General features: G+C 43.0%; 1 protein-coding gene across 4 annotated transcripts in view; it reads right to left on the minus strand.

Annotated features, from left to right (window-relative positions):
* Positions 1–23254, minus strand: part of CA10 (carbonic anhydrase 10) — a 482061-nt gene that overhangs the window by 20739 nt on the left and 438068 nt on the right. For all 4 annotated transcript variants that reach the window (XM_025439687.3, XM_025439688.3, XM_025439686.3 and 1 more), the window contains one exon: positions 4355–4450. In XM_025439687.3, coding sequence (XP_025295472.1) covers positions 4355–4450 — 96 coding nt within the window. The remainder of the gene's footprint in view (positions 1–4354; positions 4451–23254) is intronic.

Genomic DNA, 23254 nt, shown 5'->3' on the forward strand with positions numbered 1-23254 from the left:
ATGTGCCAAATACCATGGTGGCTGGAAATTCAGCATTAAATACATACACTCTACTCTCAGACATCCAATCTAGAGGAAGAAGGCAGGTGAGTAAATGAATGGTTATAGTGCAGTGTGAAGATTGCTATGATAGAGTCACAGGCGTAATGATATTACGGGAAGACTACCCACTTGGGGAATCTGGGGAGCTAAAGAGTGAGCTGGGTCTTGAAGGATCAATGGAAGTTACAAGGTGCTTTGCTGGTAGAGTATGTAAAGGAGGAAGGGTAAGAAAATAATTATATACAGATGATCTGTGCATACGGACATGAGAGAGTGAGAACTAGTTATACTCAGGCATGTATTTCCATGCAGTTGTTGCTGAGGGTATGGGGAAATGATGGAGGGCAAAGCTAGAGAGGTAGGCAGGAGCTAGCTCCTATCAGGCTTTAAATGTCATGGGAGGGTATTTAAGCTTTATTCTGTAGGAATGGGGAAGCATCAAAGAGTTTTAAGTAGAAGTAAGGAGTGACATTTTAGGAAGAGGGCAGTTAGACAGTGAGAGAGAAAGAACAGTCAGAATAGAAGTATCAAAAGATGAAAAAAAATCTCTAAGAAATAATATGGAACTTTATATCACTGCTTATTATCACATGAATCAAATATATCATAAGCCATGCAATTCAGTCAACCAATCATCCATTCAATCATCCATCCATCCATCCATCCATCCATCCATCCATCCATCCATCCTCCTGTGCAGCTATCCATGTGCCTATACATCCAATAAATATTTACCAAGTGTCTGTTATGGGTTAAATATTGTACTGGGTGTCCAGGAATCAGTTCCTATTTCACGCCCATGCCCTCAGGTTTCTAAATTCCTTCTTTGGGAGAACAAGGCAAGCTTCAAGGGGCTCAAGCCAGGGGATCACCATTTGGAGACTGTGATGTACTCCCACATAACTGTGTACCCTGTTTTCTTAACAGCCTCCCTTCTGCTCAGTCTTTTCCAAGGCACAGGGGTTCATCTCAGTCATTTCTCTCCTACCTGCCTCAGCTCTGCTCTGTAATTTACGCTTCAGCTGCTAATCTGATGCTGTGACACATCAGCATTTTAAATCTGATTTATTCTGAGGGTTGGAAAAATTGCGGCAGATGATTATTATTATTAGATAAGCAACAGGTAATTTTTAGTTTGGAGAAAGCACAGACTGTTTATTTTCCTTCCATCTGTCTCTCCTTTCCCACACAGTTTCCTGGATGTGTTATGGTGAGACACACACTGAGGGGGGAAGCTTGGTGAGTGACAGTGCTCAATGGGGTTTATCAGAGCCACTCCTAAAGGGAGAAACATCCCAAAGCAAACACGGCTGCTCCCCAGAAGCTTTAGTGCCAAATTTAGCTTCTCCTTTGACATCCTCTTGGGCCTTTTAAAACATGGCTTGATGCCGCCTTTTTGTGCCAATTCACATGAAAGGAGAGATGAAAATATATTGTCATGGAAGGTAAGGAATCCACCATGCCCCTTAATTGGGTGCCTTGGGTGACCCAGTGAGCCTGTACAGCACTAATGTTGGGACTGGACCCTTTTGAGCTGATTAAAAATAACTGAAAAATTTCTAGAGTGTGCACAGATGATTTGTGGGCTCCAGTGTGTTGGTGGTGTGGGAGGGAGGATAAAGTATGTACTTGGTATAAGTGAGCTTCAGTGGGAAGTTAATGGTGTGTGATTGAGCAGTAATTACAGCCAAATCTCAGTTCCCTGTGGTCATGAGAAGGATGGAGGATTAGGAGGGGACAGAGATAAATAAAATCCACAGATAAACAATTCTCTGATTTTAGCCAACAACTCCAACCTTCTATGGCTCAGTTTTTGACTAGGGTGCCATCTCTAGGGATCAGCTGACCTAGATGAGGGGCCTCTTATTTTCTGTGCCTGCCTACTGGGCAGTGATCTGGGAAGAGGGGGCAGATAGTTCAGAAGGGAGGAGGACTGCCAGAGGTTGTGTGCCCTTGGAGCCAAGGGCTCATTTCTAGGCACGTGCCTAGTACAGGACCAGCCTGTGTCCCACACTCAGTGCTTAGGATGACTGAGTGACAAGTCTTGGCTGTGGAACATCTGGGAGTTGATTATGTTGGGCAAATATAGAAATGCTGTGGCTTATTTTGAGATCCAGTGAGAAAGCATCAGGTTTGCTCAGGGGCCACACTGGCCTGAGATGCAGGAGGAGCTAGTCCCCATCCTTTCACTGACTACATCCCCCTGAGGCACGCATGCAACTGGGACTTGCGTCAGTAATCTTGGTGCAGAGTGAGCTCCTGTGATACATGCCCATCATCTGCTACGGAGGAGGCTGACCTGGCACATCAATCACCTTGTCAGCTCTAACATGCCTGAGCTTCCAGAATGACATCCACTGACTCAAGGGCTTTGAGCAAAGTGAGGCACAGCTGGGGCCAAGGCTGAGGCACCCATCAAAGGCCAGGCGGTACTGGGCAGCCCAGGTTGGCTGACATGGAACCCTGGTGATGGGAAGGCCATGGGAGGTGAGCTCCTGGACATGCAGGAGGCAATAGTGGGACATATCTGCAGGCTTCCCAGCAATGAGCATGGCCCGGGGCGAATGTACCAGTTGTATCAACATCATAACTGAGGCTGGTCCAGGGATATAGGATTTGCCCTGCACTTGCAAGTGGCAGAAGGGTATGGGGCAGATGTTCGTAAATGTCAGGTTTTCTCTTCTTCATCTCAATTGCTTTCTCCACGTTCTTCTGGGGAGGCATATAGTGTGAATAAGGTCATTAGTATTAAAGTCAAGCCAGACCTGAGCTCTTTTCCTGGATGGGCTGCTAAGAGCTACATGTGCTTGGGTGGAATGCTGAAGATTCTGAGTCACTTTCCTCATCTGCGAGGTAAGGGTACTAGCGCCTGCCTCAGAGGTTTATTATTAGGGTTAAGTAATAAAATATATGTAAAGTACATATCTCAGTGCCCGGAATTCAGGAATCTGCTGTTCATTATAACAGGGCCTGTGATGATGCCAAGAGATGTAGAGCAGGGACCAGCAGGATTTATGCCAGGACCAATTTCCTTTGGGGTGTCACATCAGGTATTCAGAAGGTGTGACAGTTCCAAAATATGCTTTCCTGGCCAAAAGCCCCTTCCTATATTTGCTAATGACAAGTTAGAGGAGTTTGGTGGCCAACATGTCACAAATGCCTCTGCCCAATGTACAGCTCTGCCCAGGCTACAGAAAGGCCCGATGGGACCTCTGTGAGGGAGGAACTCTGGAGGTGGCATGGACTCTGGACAGGGATGGCCAGGCAGGGCAAAGTGCTTTTTTGCAAAGGGTTATGCTTTTGGGGAGGGAAAGGGGGTAGTCCCTGGGGTGCCCCCATGCCCATTCTCCTGAGCAGTGATGATGTCACCACAAGAACTCTGCTAAAAGCCCCCGGTGGCAAATGCTGGATATCTACTGATCACATTCACTAGATTCTAAGTTCTTATTGGGGCACCTCCTCTCATGGTCTGGCCAAAACTTCCCAAGGAGCTAGCACAGTGGCTGCCAACTTTTGAAACTGTCACACATTTGTGACAGTTTTTCTGTCTTTTGTTTTCTCTCTCTCTCTCTTTTTTCCCCCATTGGAAAGACATTTCTTCTTTTTTCGTTTTCTTTAAATTTGCATACTCATTTCTCTCCATATTTGTCAAAATGTTAAAGGTGACTATTATTGTTATTTTGACAAATTAGGATTTTCTTGGTTGGAGATCTGTTGTTGTTGTTGTTGACTGCTGGGGAGATGTGGAGCCTCCTAAGAATGTCATAAAGTCTGCCTGGGTGATCTTTGCTTAATTTCTACCTGGGGTGCTTATGAGGGAAAGGGAGAGGAAGGTGGGAGGTGACATTCAAAGCAACTTCAGGGAAGCTGGAGGTAGCTGTTCAGGGCAGTGCTTGGAGAGGAGGGATATCTCACATTTCCCTTCTATCTCTGTTTCCAAGGGACAACTGATAGAAAGGAGTTTAATCTGGGTGGGAGGCAGTCCACGAGGCACCCCTCCCCTTCTATTGCATTCTTTTGCATGATGTGGGACCTGAAGCCTGTTCCTGGTTCCAGCACCTCTCTTCTCTCTAGAACAAAGGCTGCTGAATCCTCAGGCCCTGAAGCTTTGAAATGGAATCATCATTTCTACATCTTCATGAAAGGGACCTCATTTGTCATAAATCTCATGGATATGAAAGTCACCAACCTGCAGGTCTTCTTGGGCCGGGACATCATCCCCTTTTATTTCTGAGATCCAACGGAACCTAAGCCAGTATTCTGACTGGGCTGGGAACAGCAAGAAAATAATGGAAGAATGCAAGACACTTACTTTTATAAATATAGAAACTACCACCAATCCATTAGGGCTCTTTGCAGCTTCTGTGACATTTGTATACAACTCATGATTATAGTGGATGAGCTGCACCTGGCAGGAGGGAAAAAACAAGAGTGAGAAACAGTACCCTGGCATGAAGAGGTGTGAGGCACAGCATATCCACTCTACAGACGGGTTAACTATAAGGTATGTTGTGGAACAATTGTAAAGGCAATCTTGTAATCGAAAGGGATTCAGGGAGGTTTGCGTGTCTGTATGTATGTGTGTGTGTGTGTGTGTGTGTGGAGGGTGGATAAAATGCATACACCCACAGTGTATGCATATACAAAAGTACCCATACATATTTGCAAATGTTTTCTGCTAACAATCATGCCTTTAATAAGCTCAGTGCCCATCTGGCTCTGGCTCCATCCCAGGACATTTCCCCTAAAGTGTGTGTAAAGTGAATTTCTCTTATTAAGAGTGGAACTGCCCTGTAGGGGCGGACGTGCTTTCCTGGCTGCGTCAACAGCTGCTGCTGGCACTGAGCGAATCTTCCTCCCGGCCCTGGGTGAGCAGGGAATGGTTAGGTTCTGAGTCAGCCCAGGAATTCTGAGAGGACCGTGGCCAGTCTGTGAGATTCAGCATTTCTGATAAAGAGAGAGTGATGGCTCAGGCTTCTGATGCCCCCAGCCTGCCAAGATCATCTGATTGTGCAGGACTCAACTTCCTCCTTGAGCAGCAAAGATTAGCATTCTGCTTGTTGAGCCTTTGTGCATAGTTAGTGTGGGAGTCTTGGATCTGGGCTCCACTAAACTAGGTTTTCCCTCTTTCACCTAATTTTTAAAAAATGCCTGTTTAAGAAATTGTGAAACACAGCATTCATACGTGCTCAAACTAGTGCCCCACCAATATTTAGCCACATGAATAATTTACTCCATCTCACTGAGACTTGATTGCTTCCTCTGAAAAACAGGTGTGATCGTCTCTCCTTAGAATTCATTGCAGGCTGTGGTTTTAAAATAGTTTTTTTTTTTTTAAAAAAACAGTATGGAAGTATAAGTTTTGTAACAAACTAAAAAAAAGTGATATTTCCTCCCCCCAAGCCTGTGTAATCCCAGCCCAGGCAATACAACTATTAACAGTTAGCATATATCCTTCCAGATATTTTTTTGTGTTTATAGATCACACACATATATGTGGAGGGTTTAAGAAATAATAAAGGATTTAGGATCTATAAATTCCTAGGATCTAGGATCCTAGAAATTATCTAGGATAGATAACTTCCTAGAAACATACAACCTACCGACACTGAATCAAGAAGAAATAAAAACCTTAACATATGAATACATATAAAGAGATTGAAGTAGTAATCAACTCCTGTACCTTCAACAAAGAAAAGCCCTGGACCAGATGGCTTGTGGGGTGAATTCTACCAATCATTCAAAGAATTCATAGGGATCCTTCTGAAACTCTTCCAAAAAAGGGAAGAAGAGAGAATACTTCCAAACTTATGAGGCCAGCATCATCCTGATACCAAACAAAGCCCGATGCTTTACGAAAAGAGAACTACAGGACAATATCCCTAATGAGCATAGATGCAAAAAACTTCAGTGGAACACTTGCAAGCTGAATTCAACAGCACATTGAAAGGATTATACATTGGGACGCCTGGGTGGCTCAGCGGTTGAGTGTCTGTCTACCTTTGGCTCAGGCCGTGATTCCTGAGTCCTGGGATCAAGTTCCGCATTAGGCTGTCTGTATGAAGCCTGCTTCTCCTCTTTCTTCCCATGTCTCTGGCTCTCTCTGTGTGTCTCTCATGAATGAATAAAATATATATATATATATTTTTTAAAAAAAGATTATACGTCATGACCAAGTAGGATTGATTCCTGGGATGCAAGGATGGTTTAATGTATGTAAATCAACCAGGGTGGTACACTGCATTACCAGAATGAAAGATAAAAACCACATGCCCATCTCAATAGATTCAGAAAAAGCATCTGAAAAATTCACCATCCTTCATGATGAAAACTCTCAACAAAACAGATATAGAAGGAACTTAACCTCAATGCAATAAAGGCCATACCTGAAAAGCCCATAGTTTACATAATAATCCATGGGGAAAGACTGAAAATTTTTCCTTTTAGACAGGAATACCCACTCTTGCCACTTCTAGTGCTAAGTCCTGGGTAGAGCAATTAGATAAGAAAAAGAAATAAAAGGCATCCAAAACAGAAAGGAGGAAGGAAAATGGTCTCTGCAGATGAAACAGTTATGTATGTAGAATACACTGAAGATTTGCCCACAACAAAAAACTGTTGCCACTAATAAATGAGTTCAGTGAAGTTGCCCGATACACATTCAGTATACAAAAATTCATGTCATTTCTATAGACTAACAATGAACTATCTGAAAAGGAAATTAATAAAGCCAATCCCATTTACAATAGCAACAAAAATAATAAAGTACAACTGACCTTAAACAACATGGGTTTGAACTGAGCTGGTCCACTTACATGCATTTTTTTTGGATAAATACAGTAAAATATTGTAAATATATTTTCTCTTATGATTTTCTTAATTGAATTTTCTTTTCTCTAGCTTACTTTATTGTAAGAATACAGTAATGTACAAAATATGTGTTAATCGGCTCTATGTTATCAGTAAGCCTTTCAATCAACAATAAGCTATCAGTAATTAAGTTTTCATGAAATCAAAAGGTCTACAGGGATTTCTGACTGCATGGGGGGTTGGGACCCCTAACCCTCCCATTGTTCAAATGGGTCAGCTGTACTTAGGAATAAGCTTAATCAAAGAAGTGAAAGATTTGTACAATGAAAACTAGAAAATAGTGATGTAGGAAATTAAAGAAGACATAGATAAGTGGAAAGACATCTCGTGTTTATGGGTTGGAAAAATTAATATTGTTAAAATGTTCATATTATTATTCTGTTCAATCTCTATCAAAATTCCAATAGTATTCTTTACAGAAATAGAAAAAAAATCCTAAATTAATATGGAACTGCAAAAGACTCCGAATAGTCAAAGCAATCTTGAATAAGAACAAAGCTTTCTGATTCCACAATATACTTCAAAGCTATAGTAATAAAAAAAGCATGATCTGATATAAAAACATACACATAGACCAGTGGAACAGAGTAGAGGGCTCAGAGATAAATCCACATACTTAGAGTCAACTAATCTTTGACAAGGATGCCAAGAATATGCAATGGGCAGAAGATAGTCTCTTTAATAAAGGTTGTGGGGGAAAACTGGATATCCCCTGAAGAAGAATGAAACTGAACTGTTATCTCATATCATATAAAAAATTAACTTAAGCTAGATTAAAGATTTATATATCAGACCCCCCCCCAAAAAAATAGAAAACTAGTAGAAAAAAAAAATAGGGAAAAAGCTTCTTGACATTCATTGGTCTTGGCAATGATTTTTTGGTCATGACACCAAAAAGTACTGGCCCAAAAGCAAAAGTAGACAAGTGGACTGTATCCAATTAAGAAGCTTCTGCACAGCAAAGGAAATAATCAAAACAGTGAGCAGGCAACCTACAGAGTAGGAGAAAATATCTGCAAACCAAGTATCCGATAAGACGTTGATATGCATATTATACAACTCAATAGCAAAAAGACCAAATAACCTGGTTAAACATGGGCAAAGGACTTGAATTGACATTTCTCAAAATGAGATATATACATGGCCAATAGGTACATGGAATGGTGCTCAACATCACCAGCCATTAGGAAAATGCAAATCAAAACCACAATGAAATATTACCACACACTTATTAGAATGGCTATTATCGAAAAGATAAGAGATTACAAGTGTTGGCGAGGATGTGGAGAAAAGGGAACCCTTGTACATTGTTGGTAAGAAGGTACACTGGCATATCACTATTGTGGAAAACAATATGAGGTTCCTCAAAAAATTAAAAACAGAATTGCCATATGATCCAGTGATCCCACTTCTGGGTATGTATCCAAAGCAAATGAAATCTGGATCTCAAAGAGACATCTGCAGTCCCATGTTCACTACAGCATTATTCACAACAGCCAAGATATGGAAATAACCTGTTTTTATTGATGAATGAATGGATAAAGAAAATCTGTAAAGAAAAATAAGATGGAATATTATTTATCCATAAAAATGAAGGAAATCCTGCTATTTGCGACAACATGGATGAATCAGGAGAACATCATGCTAAGTGAAATAAGCCAGACCCAGAAAGACAGGTACCATATGATTTCACTTATGTATAGAATCTCAAATAGTTAAGCTCATAGAAATAGAATAGCTTGGCGATTTTCAGGGGCTGGGGGAAACAGTAATGAGATGTTGGTCAAAGTTTCAGTTATGCGAGATACAGGAGTTCAAGGGTTCTGAGTACAGCCTGGTGATGATAGTTAGCAATATTGTATACTTGAAATTTGCTAAGAATATAGATCTTAAATGAAATCTTTACACACACACACAATAGTAACTATGTAGAGTTGATGGATATGTTATTTAGTTTGGTAATCTTTTCTCCATATATTAATATATCAAAACATCAAATTGTATCCTTTAACATATACAATTTTTATATGTAAAAGAAATCTCAAAGTTATTAAAAATAAAAAATGAAAAACCCAATAACAATGGAATCATTTCCAATTATGATTTTGAACTTGATGATTTTTAAATTTAAAAATAGTTTGTGGCTATCTTTATAAGTCAGTGTGTATAGAGCTACCCAAGTTTTTATAATATCTATAGAATTTTCTATTGCTTGAATGCTCCATGACACATTTAACCATCCTCTCGCTGGCTTTCAGGTTGTTTCCATTTTTTCTTCTGTCTTGTAAACAATGTCACAGCAAGCTCAGCACATATCTTTCTGTAGCGGTGTGAACATTTTCCACAGGCTTATTTGAAAATCTAATAAGATAGTGCATGTAAAAGTGATTTGTGACTCTGAAAAAGTCTAAGTGTACATTATTACCAATATCGTGTATTGCATTAAAAAAAGGAGGTGAGATTCCAGAAGTTGAGACAGACCATGATAAAAAAAAAAAAAAAAAAAAGGCTTTTCTTTGATCTTTGGAAAAACCACCTCTAACAGCGGTCTGCAACCTTCACTGTGCATTGAAATCACCGGGATGCTTTTAATACCTACCTGTGCCTGCTCCCCCAATTCTGATTTAATTGATTTGGAGTGGGAACAGGGAACTGAGATTTGTTAAATGCTCTCCAGCTAGCGGGCAGCTGGAGTGGAGAACCAGTGCAACAGAATCAATGATCATCCATATCCCATCAATGCCCAATCAGGTGGATGGAACCTTGGATCTGAGAATACCCTGAACATCTTGAGTCATTAGAGCTTTTCATGGAGAGAGCATGGTTTTGCTGCTCTTGAAATATCCTATTTGCTTATTGCTTTTTCACTTCTTGTGCATTTTGCCAATGGTGGCAGATGGTCCTACAGCAGCTATTCTGCAATCAGAAAGGCAACCATGGGCAGGGGCTGGCAAATATGCTTTGCCTGTGCAGAGTTTGTCAGGAAGGGTTTTCAGCCCTATGCTTATCATTTGCTTCCCTCTCATCTCCCTCACTGCCCCCACCTCCAGGCAGGATTTTGTGCAGGTGGAGAAGCGTTGCCATGTGGAAGAACCAGGAGCTGTGGGGGACCTACCATACCTCCCTTCAGTGTTGAATAAGCTTCTTAATGAGAATCAAAACACATCCTGCCATCTGCTAAAATCTTCCCACCAGGTGACCTACAAAACCACCTGGGGATGTGCCAGTGCTTTAAGGCATGCCTTGAAATTTTAGCATATTCTGAGAATCAGGCATTGGAGAGTTGGGAATTGGAAGGTGGTCCAGTGGAATGGTTCTTCTCTCCAACTCACATGACTGAAAAATGCAGGAAGAAGTCCCTTGAGCCATTGGGTGACCTGCAGGGTGGCATTCTGCAGGGGTCAGGGACTGTGAGAAAGGGGCTGGCAAGTATAAGGGTGGGGCTGTGCTCTGCTCTAAGCTTAAATTGACACATTTAGAATTTTGATCTGATGTCTTGCCTCCTCATTGTTCCAAGGTAACTTGGCTAGGATTGATACCATGAGTTTCGGTTTCTATTAGGAGCTACTGGTGGCCTGCTTCTTACATTAGGTTGAACCATATGAAATTGACTCATGGTGATTTTATAGAGTCAATATAATCTTAAAATGTCTTCCCTCTCCCAAGGCACATAAATTAGATGTTAAAAAGACCCATAGTGCTTTTCTACTCAATGCACTGTGCTTGTTAGAAATGTAGAATCTTGAGCCCTCCCCTAGATCTCCTGAATGAAAATCTGTATTAAAAAAAACCCTAGTGATTTGAATGCATGTCAAACTTTGAAAAGTACTGTTTTAATGCAATGAAATGCCGGGACACCTGCACCCCAATGTTTCTAGCAGCAATGGCCACAATAGCCAAACTGTGGAAGGAGCGTCGGTGTCCATCGAAAGATGAATAGATAAAGAAGATGTGGTTTATGTATACAATGGAATATTACTCAGCCATTAGAAATGACAAATACCCACCATTTGCTTCAACGTGGATGGAACTGGAGGGTATTATGCTGAGTGAAGTGAGTCAATCGGAGAAGGACAAACATTATATGTTTGGTCTCATCTTCTGTAGGATATCTTTCATGAATCACTGACCTTGAACATCAAAGGTAGCTCCTCTTTGCTCCTATTGTCCAGGGGGCAGTTTCAAAATATTTTACTGCTGGGATGGCATGAGTACTGAGTGTTCAGAACAGATGTAAACTGTAGACAACTGGTACAATCACATGGGTGCTGAGCGTCATTGTTGACATTAGTCACCATCATCATTTGTTGACAATGATCACCAACACTTGCTGGCACTTTTGTGCCAGACAAAATGCAGCAGTATCATCACCTCATTTAACCCTCACAAAAGTCCACAAGTTGTGCCATTCTGTCCATCTGAGTCATGGGGACACTGGGCCTCCAAGGGATGCTTTGCTCAAGGGAGTAGAAAGAGTTGGGATTGCACTATGCCTGCAGAGTTTACACTCTACTCACACTCACGCACCATGTTATTTAGAAATTATTCCTCTCTCTACCTTTGAATAAATATCTCAAGGGCAGGTATATCATTTATCATATGATATCCCCTATGCCTGTTACAAGACTTGCTTGGAGGAGATATTGGCAATGTTTGCTGAACGAGTCCTAATTCTGCATCCTGGAACTTATTTTTCCTGGAAGGGCCCTCAGAGGAAACCCAGGCCAGCCACTTCTTTTTTATTTTTAAGATTTTATTTATTTATTCATGAGAGACATACAGAGAGAGGCAGAGACACAGGCAGAGGGAGAAGAAGGCTCCCTGTGAGCCCGATGCGGACTCAATCCCAGGACCTCAGGATCATGACCTCAGCCAAAGGCAGACGCTCAACCACTGAGCCACCCAGGTGCCAGGTGCCCCTCAGCCACTTCTTTTAAAAATGAAGAGATTGAAACCAGAGAGGAGCTTGCCCAAGATCCTATAGTCAATCATACAATCATTCATTCAACAAGCGTTTATCGACCAACTATTAGATGAGGGAGAGTAGTGCAAGTTGAAGTCCAATAGGGAGGTGGGGCCAGAGCACGAATAGCCTGGCAGGCCAAGCTAAGAGGTCTGGATTTTATTTTAAGGGTGATGGAGAATTGTGTTTATGACTATACTCCTAAGACTACAGGCAAAGCTTCTGTGCTCCGTCGTGGAAGTGAGGAGCCTGACAGACATCGGTCTTGGATGGCAACTATCAGCTTCCAAGCTGATAGAGAAGTCCCCATCTTTACCAAACAAGCAGAACTCCTGAAAGCAAGCTTGCAAGTCAATAGCAAGCTATCCTTGTCATTGGTTAGGCTGAGAGCAGCCCGTGCTGTGTAAAGGTCTCAAACGGAATTCACACTTTGCAGCAACAAGGTGATTCACGGGTGCATGCCAGGCTGCTGCTCGCTCACCCTTCACGCCTCAGCAGAGCGACCAGCTGTGTTCTCAGACCCTGATGTAGACACCTTAGTCTTTCCCAGCGTGATGCTCCATTAGCAGGAGCCCCTTAGTGAACTCAGGAAAGAGCTGCCTTGTAGTGGAAGAGTACTGACATGGCATTCAGAGCGATGACACCTCCACCTTAATTACCCCTGCTTAAACACCTCAGTGGCTTTTCATTGCTTCTGAGACAGAGATAAAGACCCAAATCTGAGCACAAGCCTTGCGCTTTGGCCTTGGTCACTAAAAGTGACCTTTTAGTTTCCTTGTACACTGTGCTCCCTCATTCCCTAGTGCCTGTGCATATACTGTTCCTTCTACCTAGGACGCCCTTCCCTCCCCACTGTGCCTGCCTTTTCTTTACAAACTCCTTTAGATCTGAGCTCAAGGGTCACCTCTCGAGAGATCCTCATAACCCACGCTCATAGCATCCTGTGCCTTTCCTCTTTGAAACACAGCACAGTTTTCTTTCAATTTATTGTGCAATTAGTTAATCACATGCCACTTTCACTATGGTGACTTAGAGCTTCATTCAGGCAAGGATGGGTCCTTGTGATGTCCCCATGCCCAGTACAGAACCTGGCACAGATGAGCCATGTAGAAACAATTGTTAAATGAATGAAGCTACGCAGGCTGGCAGTAATACAATAAAATGTGATGTCCTGAGGGACAAGGAGAGCAAGGTGCTTGGCTGAGCTGGTAAAGGAACAGCCTGGAATCCTAAAGAGAGTATCTCTAATGGAAACTCGCCCCTGGGCACCCTTGGGCAAGGCAGGCCTCTCATTTATAAACAGGGATAATAATATTAACTACTTCACAGAACTGTGGTGATGATTTCCTGAGACAAAATATATAAAGCATTTAGCCCAGGGCCTGGCATCTCATATGCACTCAATAATTAGCTGTTCAGAATTACTAAACAAACAATCGATAATAGAGCTTTCAGCTTCTGCAGAAATAGAGGGTAGGTGTGTGCAGCCCCCTCTTCTGGATCCTCACTTTGAGCCTGTTCTCTCCAGGAAGCAGGAGCAAGATGCCGCCTATTCAGAACCTGGATCGTTTTCCAATTGATCTTGTCCTATTCAGACACGTATAGAGCATCCCATGTTCCAGGCACCAGACAAGGTGGGAGCTTTTAAAGAGAAACGTATCCCTGGTGGCTCATACTCTAATTGAGAGGTTGGCAGGCTTTCCATAGAGTCAGATAGTAAATAAATTCAGCTATGTGGGTTATATGCTCTCTGTCACAACTCTTCAAGTCTGCTTTGGTATAAAAGGCACCACAGACAACATATAAAAGAATGGGCGTCTCTGGGTTCCCACAAAACTCTATCTACAAAAATGGGTGGCAGGCAGTGGTTTGCCAGCCCTGCCAGTTTAAATTTGAGAGATGAATACAAAACATCAAGAGCATACATTACCCAGTAAGTGTTCTATGGAGATAGGAAGGAAATACATATTGAAGGAATACCAATAGCAACCTCTTCCTTCCCTTTAAATGATGACTCCCACTGTCACATTTCTATAGCCCTTTAAACTTTTTAAGGGCAGATCCAACTCAGGAGTGTTTGATTCCAGTCAAGACACAAGTCCCACCCATCATCTCGTACGCCAGGCCCCAGGTATCCAGAAATGAGCGCCAGATATTCAATTTCCTCCAGGAGCTCGTCCATATTATCCCATTTGTTCCTGAAATAGGCAAACGATGAAACAAAGGCACAGCGAGGTTAAACTACTCTTCCGTGGTCACACAGCCAAGTGCCCCTGGGACACTCTGCTTTTGAGTGTACGCATATTTTCCTTCCACAAGAAAGGAAAGAGGAAGGGCACCTGGGTGGCTCAGTGGTTGAGTGATCCCACGATCCTGGGGTCAAGTCACACACTGGGTTCCTTGCAGGGAGCCTGCTTCTCCCTCTGCCTGTATCTCTGCCTCTCTCTGTGTGTCTCTCATTAATAAATAAATAAAATCTTAAAAAAAAAAAAAGAAAGGTGCTTTATATTTGAGGGCAGATCACATTTCAACAGCTGTTGCTGGAACAACAATCATAAGCTAGAACTTATTCATAGTGGGTCATTATCAAGTTTGTCTTTGCGTGGAAGAGCACACACAGTCTATGGAGGAGAAGGTAGTTTGATATTGGCCAACTGCCACATTCTCGCCCTAAGGTTTGGCAATTATCACCAGTTTGCCTGGCGACTGATCATCGCCTCCATTTTAAGATGCAGAATGCAATTATAGCTACAGACAAAAGAAGTGCTTATAATTTCATTGACTAAGGACCCCCAAATGTGGTCCAGCTATCATAGCAACCTATAAAGCCAGAGTGAGATATGGTATTTCCCCCCCCAGAAGATAACAAAACCTGGATTTTTAAAGCATGGTGTTTTTCACTGAGTTGTATGACAGTTGGTGCAAGTGTAGATGTACACTGGTGTGCAGGAGGCTGCTGGAAAAGGCACTGCTTTGAATCCAGCCAGATGCCTCTTCTGTTCAAATAACCGCAGGCTGGTTGTCTAGCACTTCTCTACTTTAGTTTCTTCATCTGTAATATGGGGATGCGCCTAGGGACTGTCATGAGGATAAAACAAAAACATCCACTACACAGTCTTTCAGGAAATAGGCAGGGTATAGGCAAACATGCAGAATAAATGAGGTGACACGTACAAACCACCACACAGATGAAAGGCAGTTCCAATGTTCCTTCTTTTTCCTTCCACAATGCAAAGATTGAACACACTTTCCTTCTTACTAGTTTTCTGAACTTGAAATCTGTTGTCACAAAACAAACCGCATGCCAAGGATCTTCTGGAGCGTTCTCTCTTCTGAAGATACACATTTCTCACATGTTTACCAAGAACCACTAAGTTAGGCTATTCCCTGATGTTTTTTTTTTCTTCCCCTGAAACATTCTGAAATAGCTGATTCTAGAAGCCAAACTCTCTCCCTATGATCCTTTCTTCAAAGCATCTGTAACCTTTCCCACTCTCATGAAAGAAGCTGCAGAAAGCCAGAGCAGGTTGCTCTCCTGTAATGAGCTCTGGATCCTCCCGGAAGTGGCTTTAGGCAGTAGCTGCTGCCTGTTAAGATGGAAAGGTGAGGTCTGCAGATATGTTTTGAACCTTGGCTGATTTTAATTAATGCTTTGCATCCTGCTACCCACACTTCACTGCTTCTGTCCTCTTCATCTGCATCCAGCTACTTTCTGCCTATGCTCCCATGACCTCAAATGCATCCCAGCAAAGGGCACAGAGGAGGCTCATTCACTGGCTCTGGAGTTCAATGTTCTGGGTTGAAGCCCTGGCTTATTTATTTAGTCTCTTTGAGCCTCGATTTCTTCTCATGCAAAAATGTGACTCCAACATAACCTCGCAAATAGTCGGGATGAAGAGATGAGTTAAAGCATGTAAACAAGCAGGGCACCTGAGTGGCTCAATGATTGAGCATCTGCCTTTGGCTCCGGTCATATTCCCAGGGTCCTGGGATCGAGTCCTGCATCAGGCTCCCCACAAGGGAGTCTGCTTCTCCCTCGGCCTGTGTCTCTTCCTCCCTTTCTGTTCTCTCATGAATAAATAAATAAAATCTTAAAAAAATGTAAACAAGCTAAAGTGTATAAATGAGATAAAGTAGACTTTCGAAGCTGTGTCTGGCACAAAGCAACTCCTCAAATGGGGGGTTTGGTTATTACTATTAGACATCTATGGCTGCTGGGGCCTAGATAAGGGGCCCGAGAAGCCCAGAAGGATGAAGGAACCTCTTACATTCCATAGGTAACAGTCAGCGTCCGCTGAGCCACCCGGGCTGCCCGGAGACTGTATTTCTTGAGGACATGGTTGGTCTATTATTCATATTAATATCTTTATCTTACTGTCATCTGCCGCCAGAAAATTCTGCCAGTTTTTTCTTTCCATAGTTTATATTATGAAAACTGTAGATGTGCTGGACACATCGTCTCCCATTGCTAGCCTCACGGTCATCCTTAGGGAAGAGCTTTCACCTCAGGGTGAAAAATCCATGTTCTGGTACTTTCAGCTCATTTTTGTTCAATGCTTATTGAATAAGGAACTCCAGAGCCCACATCAGCAGTGTTAATGAAGGCTCCCTTTGTTCTAATTATTGTAGGGACATGTTTTATGGTTCCTTTGGTTAAGATAAGAATCATTTTTCTACTTCTGGTACCCACAGAAAAGCCTTGCCCCAAATGGGTTTTTAAGTATGTTTCATAAGGCTTTTAAGGGGCAGCTAGGCCACTGTCTCTTACAACTATATATATAAGAAGCCTAAACAAATATTAGCCAATGAAAACCAATATTATGGGGAAGCCCGGGTGGCTCAGTGGTTTAGCGCCTCCTGCAGCCCAGGGCGTGATCCTGGGGACCCGGGATCGAGTCCTACATCAGGCTCCCTGAATGGAGCCTGCTTCTCCCTCTGCCTGTGTCTCTGCCTCTCTCTCTCTCTCTCTCTCTCTCCCTCTCTGTGTCTCTCATGAATAAATAAAATCTTAAATAAAAAACCAATATTATGTTAACAATGATTTTTATTATTATTTTACTTTATATTTTTATCTTATGTACTTTATTATTATATAAATTCAGAGGTAACTTGGTTGAATGAAGTGAGGTGGGGGAGAACCATGAACATTTCAGGAGGGATGACCTACATTTAAGTCACACCTACACCAAATTAATATCCATTGTAGTGGAATTATTTCTCATCTCAGCCCAAGAACATAGCTTTAGCAGTTGAGTCTTTTGACTTAACTGATGCGATAGCTGGTCTTGCGTGTCTTAGACATCATAGAAAATATTAATTTACTTCTGTTTTTTGTCCTGCAGAAAATGACTTCAGGTTTGAACTTACAAAAGAAGAGTCCAGTGCTTCAACCTGGTGGCCAGGATATCTTTGCCTGAGGTCTGACCTCTGGATGTAGACAAGGAAAGCAGCCTCCAAATAACGACATGATGGCATGGGCCAAAGCATGTCCACGGGAGACTGAGTCACACCCTGAAAACTTCCTTCTCTATTGCTTGGGGCCACCACCCACAGTGCAATGTGAATGATGTTCCAGGGGACCATGGTGTAAGGTTTCTATCCTTCCACAGTTATTTGTAGATGTTTATGGACTCACTAGTTTAGATATAATTGAACAGAAGAGACACACGCTCTGTTAAATATCCACAGGCAATGACCATTACTAGGTCCTCTGTAGCAGGTGCATCCCAAGGGCTTGACCCAAAACACTTCTGAGCTCCACTTTGCAGTTGGTTCTGGGATTAGCCAACCACACAGAGGAGCAGCCCAACTCTCCTTGGTAATTAGAGGCAGCTGTGTGGTGGTACTGGATGATGTGAGGGCCTCAGAATCTCAAATTCTTGTACACAGAGTCCAAGCTCTAGCCTTACTTGCTTTGTGACCTCAGGTTATCACCTAATATTTTTCTGTCTCAGTTTCCTGATCTGTATCATGAGGATAGCCACTTGGGCCTTCTAGGCTTTTGGGAAGGTTTTGAAAAGACAATGGATTACATATCTGGGTGTATTTTCAGCGTGCGGCACGGTGCCTGGCGTATTCTATGTACTTAGATACTGAAGGGAGAAATGCACGTATGAAAATCCTTCATATACAAAATTTCCTTTTTATTCTTAATGCTGGGGGACTCAGTTTTCTCAGGAGCCCAATAAATAATTCATACAGGTATCCTGGTGGTAGTAGTAGCTGGGGTGGGGAGTGGGGGCTCCTTGGATGAGTCTTTAGTGGAAAAAGAAAACCACTCATCTGGAGAATAGTGAGATTCTTCTAGGGGCAATAGCAGAGGTTAAATTAGGACACATTACAGAGGCAGAACTTGTTGCTCCAGGTTCTCGGACCAGAGCAAAGGAACCACTGGGCCAAGAGTAAAGCCCTTATTTTTTTCTCAGATTCCGATTCTATAAGCAAGTAACTCTATCAAGAATTTGATGACACATTATTTAGCTACATCTGGTTTCTGCAGTCTGTAAACAAGCCATCATGGAAGGAGGAAAGACGAGATACTCACAGACCTCTTGCAAACCCCCATATTCAGTCAGTGTTAATTCAGAAGAGTTACTTTTGATAAGTACTCTCCTGCCTGTCGTATTAATGGAAATCGAAACACAACCTCTATTTGATAAGAGAGGAGTGTTTTTTTCTCCTCTTGTAAATCAAGCTGTGGAGCAATTTGGATAAAATGTTCCTAAGCCTCGGCTTTATTTTGTACACATTAATTGCATAAAGTGTAATGCTTAACTAGATATGCACACTTTCAAAACCATTAAATATACATAAACACCATCCACAGTGGATTGACTCTGGGGATGAAGAGTAGAAAGAGCCCCCAGCTGACAGTCAAGGGGGCTGGATTTTAAAGGACAGTTCATCACTCAGTAGTTGGGTGGGTTTCTGCTCCTTTTGAGCCCCAGGGTCTTTATCTGGAAAACATGGAGATTTCAAGGATAGGGTTTTGTGATTTTTCTAAAAAATGCGCATGGGTGGGAGGTGTGGGCTGTTGCCTCCTGAGCTTCTGTCAAGATCAATTAAGTCACATAAAACTGAAACCAAATATTATTTGAAATGTTGAAATGAAAGCTTATGTGAACTGTTGAAATGAAAGTTGCAGTAGGCAGCATGCATAAGCCTGTGGTTGCAAATGGGGGCCAGGGAGGTTGATAAGAGAAGGGGGCCAAGGAATACCTATGTGCAAGTCAGGAACCATCTCTGGGCTTCCTGGCTGCCAAACTGTGACCTCTGGTTTGATAGTGTTTAAGCCAAACCAAATCAAACCCACACAAAACAAAATATCCCAAACCCAAGAACGGACTCCCATGTTTTCATTCATTTGTTCCTTCAGTGAATACTTATTTGTACCTTCCATGGATCAGGCATTGTGTTGGACATGAGATGATAGATGAAAACAGAGGCAGAAGGAAGCACATGTACAAAGGTTTTGTGGCTGGGGCACAGCCATAAGTAGAAATGGCTGGAGCCTAGAAGGAAAGATGACCTAGGAGAAAAAGGTAGGGACTGCACTCATACCCAGTCTTGGAGATCCTAGTAAGAACTTTGCCTTTATCCTAAGAAAGATGGAAAGTAATCAGAAGTTTTAAGATCAAGGAAAGGTTATGTATGAAGTGATAGAGAATGGTGATAATATCAGATTTGTTTTTCTCATGGAACACTGAACCAAAAACTATGAAGAGAAATCTGTAAATATAGGAAACTCTTCACTATAGCACTTTTCTTTTTTTTTAAATAGTAAATTTATTTTTTATTGGTGTTCAGTTTGCCAACATACAGAATAACACCCAGTGCTCATCCTGTCAAGTGTCCCCCTCAGTGCCCGTCACCCATTCACCCCCACCCCCCGCCCTCCTCCCCTTCCACCACCCCTAGTTCGTTTCCCAGAGTTAGGAGTCTTCATGTTCTGTCTCCCTTTCTGATATTTCCTACCCATTTCTTCTCCCTTCCCTTCTATTCCCTTTCACTATTATTTATATTCCCCAAATGAATGAGACCATATAATGTTTGTCCTTTTCCTCACTATGGTGTTGGGCTCTTCTAGGTTCTCAGTGAACCAGGCATTCCCAACCCTGGAATCAGATCACCCCAATTTAATAGCATAACTCACGTCATGGTGCTTGATAAGTTAAAAATAATTTGAATATCTGCTTAAATTTTTTAACCTTCAAGGATGCTGGAAATTATTTCGTGATTTTTTTTCTAAACAAAAAGAGAATTAAAAGAACAATATAAAATTCAGATTACAGGGAATAGGACACCCTTAGACAAGCTTCTGAAAAATCAGGAAAAGTATTCAGAAAGATTATAAAAGATGAGTAATGAGTACAAAACAACTTTTGGCAGATGCAGAGAAGTATTAGCTTATTCCAAGAAATAAGGTCAGTCAATCACTGTAAAACAAATAGAAAAAAAAAACAAAAAACAAAACAAAAAACAAAAAAACTACCCAATCCCCCAAACCCTAACAACCAATAAAGCTAATACTACTTATAAGAAAAAGTACAAAAGCAATAATTCAGGATCTAATCTGAATGATGCATGGATGGCCATGTTGATTCCAGGCTATTGCTGCAATTTACAAGAAGCTAAATGCCAGAGGACAGTGGGATCTATTTTGAGGGTTCTTGCATGCCACACAGGGAGGAGGGAGCCACAGAGACATACCACATTGAAAAAGAAGGAAGAAATTATGGATGCTGATGGATTCACTGGCCAGAGTGACCTAGTCCTAGAATCCAGCCCTCCCTCTGCTACCCAGGCAGTGTTTTATAGTCAGAGAGCTGTGGACAACTGGCTCTGGACAAGTCTTCATTGTATGTGACCATCCCATGTATCCCAAGGCTGTTAGAATACTTGTACCCCTCCCGCTAATTGCTTGTAGTACTGCCTAACCATAGTGACAATCCTAATTGCCTCCCACACATTTTCAAACGACCCCTTCAGGACAAACACTTGTTGTGTGGAGGGTGGGTATGGATTGGTGGTACTGCTCACCCTGAGAGTCATGGCTGGGAAAGTCAGCTTCCTTATCTGTAAATTAGCGGTAATTTTGGTGTTCTCATGTACATGTCTGTGCTATATGTCTCCATGAAGGTGGCAGGGTCTCAGGGGTGAAGCCAAAATGACTTTGGGTCACAATACCCTTCTTGCCGCACCCCTATATGGTCTGATTGTCATCAATGTCAATTCTTTGCAGAGTGCAGATAGTTCCATCCTCTCCTGATGGGTCTTGTTTTATAGAAGGATCCTTTGATTCAGCTGCTGAGGGGTGGCTTTGGGCTGACCATGGGGAAGAGGAGACAGAAGAAGGGAAGCAGAATAACCCTCACCATATGACTAGGGAACCCAGATGGTGCCCTTGTCCTAGGCTCCCAAAATATACTCTTGGAGGGGAACAGAGATAGCATTTTGCTGATGGTGTTTGGGAAGAGGCACGTGGGCAGTCTATATTAAGCTTTCGACATCCATTCCAAGAGTATCTTTGTGCATGTGAGAATACCTTGGCTTTACTTGCAAATCACGGGCCTAATATCTCTGGGGCAGATCACATTTCATCCTCTTCCTCCCATTCTGTAAGCCAGGTCCAACCATTCTACAAAGGGTTTGGCCCCAAATTGTGGCTCCATCTGGGATCTCTATCATTTGCCAGGGCAAAGACTGTTTCCAGCAGAATCAGGTCAGCCAGAAGGGAAAGTTTGATTCCCTTGTATGACTAGGGTCTGGGACATTCCCAAGGGGGAATGGGGTCAGTGCAGTTCACATCCTCAGAGACATAGCACCCACTCTGTGCTAGGAACTGTGCTGGGCTGGGGATTCCAAGATGGAAACCAAGTCATGGCCTCAAGCAGTTCCCAGTCCATGGAGAGCTTTATAATTTACAACGGATCTTCATGTACATTTCCTCATTGGACTCCTATAAGAGCCCTGCTGTGAATTAGGTCAGGAAGCCTTGAAGCCTACTATGGACCCAAAGCCACTCAGCTGGCAACTGGTAGATCCTAGATTTGAATCCAGGTTTCTTATTTCCCAAACACAGTCTATTTCCCATCCCTAGACTTTTGCTCAAGTTGCTCTTTCATCTACAATAGCCTCTCTAATTGTCTCCACCCATCCCCATCTTGCCTAATTATCAGGTAAAAAAAATTAAAGGAGCCACCACATGTGAGCATTTTCCACAGGCTAGCAGGGTCTGGAATGCCCTATAGATATTATCTCATTCAATTCCTGTAACAGATGTAGTGGCAGGAACAGCTGTTCCCACTTAACAGACATGGAGACTGAGGTCTGGGAGGCAGAATGACTTGCTTGAGGCCCCCTTGGTGGTAAGTGGTGGAGCTGTGAGTCAAACCTGGCCTGTGGGCCACAGGAGAAGCCTCTGCTTCTCTGGGATTGACTAGCACAGTTGCTTTGCCTGCTTAGGGCCTCCCTGGCTGAACCTCTGGGACCCCAACTCATGTGTGAACCTGGGGAAGTCTCCTTCTTCTGCTGGGCCTTGGTGAGGGGCTGAATGATTTCTGAGCTCCATCCCAGCTCTGCTTTTCTTTGGCTCTACCTGTCGTGTCCGCGCTACCCCCAGGCTTCCATGTTTTACAACCACAACGAGTAACAGCAGCTACAAACACAACACCAGTGAATATTATCGAGCTCTGTGGGAACCAGGCCTGTGCCAGCCAGTTCACATGCATGGCCTCTTTCAATCTGCACAAAGATGTCATGCGTGAGGACCTCACCATTACCTCCAAATTACAGGTAAGTCAGAGAGATGTTAAGGAATATGTGCAGGATGCTCAGCTTTTCATGGATAGAATAAGGGCTGGTGCCTGATGCCAAAGACTACATGCAGCCGACTCAGCTCTATGGCCCCTAGGTGGATGAAAATGCCTTGGGACTTGGATGGTCAAGCAGACTGAGGGACTGGCTGAAGAAATGGATCCCTTTGGAGTGAAGGCCTCGAGCACTGGAGGGTTTCACCTAGGGCTGGCTGCTGAGAAAGAGGCACAGGAGTCTGTTCTCCCCCATGCTCCTCTCCCTGCTGGCTGAGGTGAGGCCATGCATGTGAACTGGCTGGCACAGGAGCTGTCTTGGTGCGTTAGTCAGCTGCGAGCAGGAAGTAGGAGCCACCCCAGGCACACCACTAACCCTTCCTCTGTAAGTTCTGGCTTCCAGCCTCTTGGAGGCTGCCTCCTCCTCCCCACCTCTGGACCCCCCCACCGCCTCACCCTTGGTTGGCCCTCAGTGCCCTTCACCGCCAGATCCTGAGTGTCTGGCTTTGGCTTGCCTACTTCTCTATGACACTCAACTTCTAGTTTAAGGGGTCCCTTCTTCTTTGAAAGA

This window comes from Canis lupus, chromosome 9, assembly GCF_003254725.2.
Source record: "Canis lupus dingo isolate Sandy chromosome 9, ASM325472v2, whole genome shotgun sequence".
NCBI classification, from domain to species: Eukaryota; Metazoa; Chordata; class Mammalia; order Carnivora; family Canidae; genus Canis; species Canis lupus.